At 40.2% G+C, this 7,224-nt stretch overlaps 1 protein-coding gene across 1 annotated transcript; it reads left to right on the forward strand.

Moving 5' to 3' along the window:
- Positions 1-279: 279 nt before the first annotated feature.
- On the forward strand, positions 280-4,016 carry LOC112407689 (calcitonin receptor-stimulating peptide 2-like). Its single transcript, XM_024757077.1, has 3 exons — positions 280-365; positions 3,308-3,439; positions 3,857-4,016. The coding sequence occupies exons 1-3, from the start codon at positions 280-282 to the stop codon at positions 4,014-4,016; spliced, it is 378 nt and encodes a 125-aa protein (XP_024612845.1).
- The last annotated feature ends 3,208 nt before the right edge of the window (positions 4,017-7,224 follow it).

Here is a 7,224-nt window from a genome sequence, read left to right on the forward strand (position 1 = left end):
CGGCACCACCAAATGAATGAATAAGTATTTTTTTAAAGGAAAAGGAAATCCTTGTACACACGTACTTACAAATGATTTCAGAAGATTGATACGTCAGAAACCTACAGCAGTCCATTTTGCTGAGCAGGAAATGATGGTGAATTGGAGTGACATGACTAGCATGAAACCAGAAGGCAAGGGAGTTAGAGGCATAGGCAGGAGCAGAGCCTGGGTCTGTGGGCTCATGGAAGTTGTTATTCTGCAGGTGCTGATGTTATTCTTCCCTTGCAGAGAGTCGTCATGGTCTTCTGGAAGTTCCCCCCCTTCCTGGTCCTCAGCATCCTGGTCTTGTACCAGGCAGGCGTGCTGCACTCAGCGCCATTCAGGTGAGACAGCCCTGCCAGGAGTATTCCCAACTCCCAATCTTATAATTCTGTGTTCTAAGTTGTGCTGTGCTGAATCTGGCTCTTATGGAGGGGCGGGTAATGTATGAATGTAAACATGTATATAAGTTTATCATAAATTTTTTGTGATACAAACATGTGTATCACACAGTTTACAAACACACATAAGATACAGGATACTCCTTGTCAATTTCATATACTGTAACTCATTGAACCTCACAGCATGCTTTTGTTGATTGTTACCAAACATTTCTATCTTTAGCAAACCTGTTTACTACTTTTACCATAATTTGGTCAATGAATTGCATCCTAATCTGCTAATTACTTTGCCAATAAGTTTGTTATTATATCTATGTGATGTTTTCATCTAATTTCTCACTTTTTTTCAAATTACATTAAACTGAAATCATTTTCAGATTCAAATCATTATCATTTAATTTTTAATAATGGCTGTATTTACACTAAGCTCATAAAATTCTTGAAAATCTAACCATCACCTTTCACAAGTCTATATAATCCACTTGGAGCAAACCACTTATTTTAGGTCACACCAGAACCTAAATCCTGGTGAAGTGGCATTTTTGGATGGATACATGCCTCATGCCCTGTCCATTGAGAACTGGGCTGGGTTGATAGAGATGAAAAGGGGAAGGGTTCTAGGCCTGAGTTTTCCTGTTTAGAAGACACTTTGAGATTAAAGCCTTTGTGCGCAGTTTATTCGTTGCTACTATGTGTATAGATAGTGGACAAACTTAAATCCTTATTTGAATCATCTAGTCTTTCTAGATGTGTAAAAGTGCACAACATATGTTGAAAGTAGAGAGTTAAAGTAATACATTTTATGTATTTTTTTCTGTTAATTTATAGGAACGGTTATATTTGGGGAGTGGAATTGTTAAACTTGAGTCTTGGAGAGTAGGCTGACTGTTCATTGGGTAGTCGGGGAGGGAAGAGGTGACAGGGAAGGAAGTGCAGAGAAGGGATCTGTGCCCATGAGTCTTTAGACAAGTTCAGATTGTCTAACCCTTGTTCTATTTGTGTGTTTTAGTTAATATTGCTTTGTATTAAAGAATAAGAAACTCCTAATGCCCAAAGTATATTAAAAATAGAGTAGTAAAATAATCCCTTAATAAATGCCCTTTTGTTGGTTTTTAGGAAGGGCTGTATATTCTGGGAGTGTCTATGTTAATCCACATCTTGGAGCTACATGTAGTCTTGTACTTAGTCATTGAAATGCTGGAGAAGGGGTAAGAGAAAGGGTGAAGGGAAAGGGCTCTTGGCTAATATCTCCGTATAGAAAACAATTTTAGGTTATAAGCATAGGTCTATATGTACATTTTTTTTTAACATCTTTATTGGGGTACAATTGCCTTACAATGGTGTGTCAGTTTCTGCTTTATAACAAAGTGAATCAGCTATACATATACATATGCTCCCATGTGTCTTCCCTCTTGCGTCTCCCTCCCTCTCCCTCTCCCCATCCCACCCCTCCAGGCTGTCCCAAAGCCCCGAGCTAATATCCCTGTGCCTTGCGGCTGCTTCCCCCCAGCTATCTACCTTACTACGTTTGTTAGTGTGTATATGTCCATGACTCTCTCTCGCCCTGTCAAAACTCACCCTTCCCCCTCCCCATATCCTCAAGTCCGTTCTCCAGTAGGTCTGCGCCTCTATTCCTGTCTTATCCCTAGGTTCTTCATGACTATATGTACATTTTTGTAAAGTACCAATGTTTATTATAGACAAGGTTCATTCATTATTTTGCAACATCTAGGCTTTTTTAGATGTCCTGAAGTGACAATATATGGTAAAAAGTAGAGCTAGTGAATTAACCAATTTGTAAATATGTTTGTTATAATTCATGAAAAAGCAGCATCTTGGACATGGAATTGTTAAACCGTCTCTGAGAAATGTATGTCAGGACGTGTTCATTAGGTTGGCAGCAGAGGGGCAGAAGGAAGTATAAAGGGAGAGATGTATGTGGACATGTTCATATTTATATTTTGATGATAACCATTGATGTGTGTGCATCTCTTGGCTGTACTATAGGAATATATTGTTAAGTAATTCAATGGAAACATACCTCCTTGCTAACACTTTAATAGTTTAGATTGGATAATGAATCCTCTTAGAAGCATTATACTTTGTGTACTCTGTTGCTTTATGTCTCATTTTAAATTGAACATTAAGGGAATATAGTATTTTAATCATAACTTTGCCAATATCTTTGTCTAGAGGCCTGTTGCCATTTTTGTCTTTTCTGAAATTTTTGTCACCAAGAAAGGCAGGATTACATTTTTCTCCTTCCAGATTGAGTTGGTGTAGTGTATTCTTGGTTATCAAAATACTCATAGTTTTGGGACTTTGAAATGATGTGTGAACAAGCATGATACATAACTGTATGATCTTAGTTACATAAAAATGGATGCTTAGTTGTGTAAATACACAAATGAGATCTAGAAGGACACATCAGTATACTGCTTGTGATGATAGATGACTTTGTTTTTTGTTTCTTGTGTTTTTTGGTTTCTTATTATGCACATTTTAACTTTTTCTCACTGTTGTGGCCTCTCCTGTTGCCGAGCACAGGCTCCGGATGCGCAGGCTCAGCGGCCATGGCTCACGGGCCTAGCCGCTCCGCGGCATGTGGGATCTTCCCGGACCAGGGCACGCACGAACCCATGTCCCCTGCATCGGCAGGCGGACTCTCAACCACTGCGCCACCAGGGAAGCCCTGCACATGTTAACCTTTAAGAAATAAATGTTATTTTTAAAACCTTAAAAAAAGAAATTAAAAAGAGAGAGAGAATTGGGTTGGCCACATCCTCAGTGGAAGCCCCAGAAACCAAGAAAGCTGGCTGCTTATCCTGGGGTGTGGGGGTAGGCAGGGGCTCAGAGCATGAGTTGGGCTTCCTTCCCTTCCCTAGGCCGGCCTTGGAAAGTGGCTTTGTACCTGCTACACTCACTGAGGAGGAATCGCGCCTCCTACTGGCTGCAATGGTGAAGTATTATGTGCAGATGAAGGCCAGTGAGCTGGAGCATGAGGAAGAGGGCTTCAGGTAAATCTCTGCACCCCTCCCAGAACATGGCTTACCCTTCCCCCAGCTTACCAGGAAGGGGTCTACTTAAGAATGAGATTGGGTATAGTGCCATAAATCTCTCTCTCATCTCATAAGCCTTGGTTGGTGTTTAATTTACACAGGAAAGATTGGCTGTTACAGTTCTGTGTTCCAAGAACATTAACCCAGAGACATCTTTGGTCTTCTGACACCCCTAAAAATGTCTACAGGGAGTGATTGTGGCATTTTCCCTAAAACCCTTTGATTTTCTGCTGTGATGATTGTATTTAGCAGAAACATTTAAGGTTCACTGGTGCCTCTCAGAGTAGTAATTTTCCACTGATGATCCCATAGGGCAGCATCTGCCCTCAACCTCTCACTGACAGGCCTTCTCATTTTCTCCATCCTACAAATCAGCATCACTGCCCAGAAGAGTTCGTGCGACACTGCCACTTGCGTGACCCATAAGATGGCGGGCTGGCTGAGCAGATCTGGGAGCGTGATTAAGAGGAACTTCATGCCCACCAACGTGGGCTCCAGAGCCTTTGGCCACCACCACAGGGACCTGCAGGCCTGAACAGTGAAATGACTCCAGGAAGGTGACCGCCCTAGTACTTTGAATGGCATGGCTGGTGGCTGGGTATTATGGCAGGGGTGCGGGTCACACTCTAACCCTCCCTGGGCATGTATCATAAAAAAATCTGTAGCGGCTGGATATAGAACAGAGAGTCTCAATAACTGAAATCCCTCTAACTTGGGTTTATTTTTATTTTTCCAGTGTCTCCTGGTGACACTAAGATCATCTGCCAGGAAATATAGAACCTCTTCACTTAAAACACTGTTTTCTGAAGTTATAATTGTGATATTCTAGTTTTTGAGTTTGAAAGGCAAAGACTCTACCCTTTGGGAGTATTCCTTACAATGTTATGTACATCTGGATTCAGAGCATAGAGTTGGGTTCAAATATTGTGTTTGTCCTCTGCTAACTATGTCACCATGGGCCAGACCCTCTCTGAGCCTCAGTTTCCCCATATAACTTGAAGGCAACTATAGTAGATACATGTTAGCAGCTGAACTCTACTTCTTTAATTTGCAGTGAAAGCAACTTGCAGAAAAAATAGCATGGAAGACACATATATACGCATGCTTCTTGATATTGAAAACACTCTTTTCCTTGAAATAAACTAAAGCTCAATGCAGAATAAAATCATTGTAGTTATCTAGTGTGCATCTTTTTAATATTTGATTCCATGTTCAATAAATATAACTCATGTCTCATTGGCTTATCTGGTAGCAAATCAGGACCCTGTCAGCCAACCTTGCCAAAGGGTATTACACCCATCATGGATTCAAACTAACTTAGTTTTCACAGACATGTTTTGTCCTTATAAGTTTTTTGATTGTGAGATCTTTTAGTGATAACATATCTGACAATGCTTTTTAAATAAGCTTTTGTTTGTTTATTTATTTTGGCCGCACCTCACGGCATGTGGGATCTTTGTTCCCCAACCAGGGATCGAACCCATGCGCCGTGCAGTGGAAGCACAGAGTCTTAACCATTGGACCACCAGAGAAGCCCTGACAATGTTTACTAAATGGCAACCAAACTCTTGATTTAAAAAAAAAAAAAAAAATTAGCCAAATCTTCCAAAAATACACCACACATTTCCCCTGCACACTTAAGTTAGAATCTTCTTAAAATAACTTTAATGTTCTTTAATGAGCATGTTCAAGTTAACCTGCTGTTTACTTTGCTTCTTCAAAGTTACCCTTTTTAGAAGCACAGTATAAGAATGTTTATCAAAATCTTTTGCAGGAAGACATATGGGAACATATGTATATGTATAGCTGATTCACTTTGTTATAAAGCAGAAACTAACACACCATTGTAAAGCAATTATACCCCAATAAAGATGTTTAAAAAAAAAAAATCTTTTGCAAAGCAAGAGTAAAAAGGCTTCAAATTAGGACTGAAGTGGCTCTCTGAGCGATATTCACAACTTAAAGAATGGATTTGTCACATCCACTTTCCCTTCTCTTCCTACTTGGTGCTCGAAGTCCCACAGAAGTCCAGCTGCTTGAGAAGAACAGTAAACCTTGCAGTCAACATGACTGTGGAGAAGACAGGTCCCTGGATATAAGCTAGTTCTGTGCCCCAGGCAGCAATTTCTGACCCCCAACACTGATCCCATTTCCTGTGTTATACAGGCTTATAAAACTGTTTCTTTACATCAGAAAACTTAACTATTTTTTTTTAATTGAGAGAAAAAACTGTCAACTGTGAATTGCATATCTGGAGATAATATCCTTCAGAAATGAAAGGGGAAATAAAAACATTCTCAACTGAAGGAAAACTAAGAAATCTGTGCCAGTAAATCTACTCTTAAAAATGGCTTAAGGTATATGTATACGTATAGCTGCTTCACTTGGTTGTACAGCAGAAACCAACACAACATTGTAAGGCAACTATACTCCAATAAGAAATAATTTTTTAAAAATGGCTTAAGGAAGTTCTCTAATCAGAGAAGGAAACAAAAGAAGAAAGTCTGGAACTTCAGGAAAAAAAAGAACATCAGAATGGGCAAAATTGATGGTTGAAGCAAAAATTATTACACCTTCTGACATGGTGTGCAACACATATAGGGGAAACACCTAAAACTATATTTAGGGTTGGCCAAAAAGTTCGTTCAGGCATTTCACATTACAGAAAAACCCGAATGAACTTTTTGGCCAATCCAATATTTAAAGAGAGAAAAGGGCAAAGATGCCCAAATGTAGCATGGTTTCTACATTTCCATCAAAATGGTATAACACTGATACCGGTAGAAAACTTAACTATTTGTAATGATATATCTATTTGTGATTATTTATGTACACATCCCCCAGTAGACTGTAAATCCCAGGAAAGTGGGGACCATGACTGGTTTTGCTCACCATTACATCTCCAGCATCTAGTCTAGTAGGTGTTCAATAATTCTGTGATGAATGACTGAAGAAACAGGTGGGAAGTCCAGAGCCCAGACTTCTAGTTCCACTGGTGCTGCCTTGTGTGACCCTGGACAGAGAATTACATTTCCACTGAGTCTCAGATACCACGTTTGGAAGAGGGTCTTCAACAAGATGGTGACTAAGTGTTCATCCACTTTAGACTTCTAATTTCTTTAAATACAAGAAAAGAAACAAAAGATGTCAAGATTAGAAGATGGACCAGTAGGGTGCTGGAGGAGAGGCAGTGGCAGAGGGTGGTTGGCTGAGCATCCCCAGGAAACGGCAGGAATGACTCCTGGGAGAAGTGTGATCGGTCTGCAGCCTTTGGAAAAATTGTGAAGGGAAAGAAGTTTCTCATTGAAAACCTCTATTTTCTTTCTGTATCCCTTTCTTAAGTCCCCATACCTACCACCATCAACATGACCATGCCAATAACTCCAGCAAATCAGTGTCATCACGCCTCCCATTCTGTCCTGCCTCTAAGAAAATGCTGGAATTAACACATTCACGTGTAAGTGCAGTTTTAGGAACTTTCTATCACCTTGCTGCCATCAGGGTTTACATTTTCTAACTTAGCCTCTTTGGGGGAATGTTTAACTCATATAAATTAAATGATAAAGATTGAACTTCAGGCAAGGTGGGGACTTTTTTGTAGTGGTCAAAGGGAGACTTTCATAAAGCTCCTCAAATCTCATGCAGAGGTGCCACGCTCCACCGGCTTCACCTCAGTACCTGGCTCCTAGGAGCGTCAGGAAAATCCAAGTGCACAAACCCAGTTCCTACATGCCATTTTGTCA

The sequence above is a fragment of the Neophocaena asiaeorientalis genome, unplaced genomic scaffold (genome assembly GCF_003031525.2).
Source record: "Neophocaena asiaeorientalis asiaeorientalis breed wild unplaced genomic scaffold, Neophocaena_asiaeorientalis_V1.1 scaffold504, whole genome shotgun sequence".
Lineage (NCBI taxonomy): Eukaryota > Metazoa > Chordata > Mammalia > Artiodactyla > Phocoenidae > Neophocaena > Neophocaena asiaeorientalis.

Excerpts from the sequence above, each read along its gene's own strand:
- LOC112407689 (XM_024757077.1), top strand. The coding sequence starts at position 280 with ATGGTCTTCTGGAAGTTCCCCCCCTTCCTGGTCCTCAGCATCCTGGTC. Across the intron at positions 366-3,307 it reads CTGCACTCAGCGCCATTCAG|GCCGGCCTTGGAAAGTGGCT; the intron begins GTGAGACAGCCC and ends TCCCTTCCCTAG. Across the intron at positions 3,440-3,856 it reads CATGAGGAAGAGGGCTTCAG|CATCACTGCCCAGAAGAGTT; the intron begins GTAAATCTCTGC and ends CCTACAAATCAG.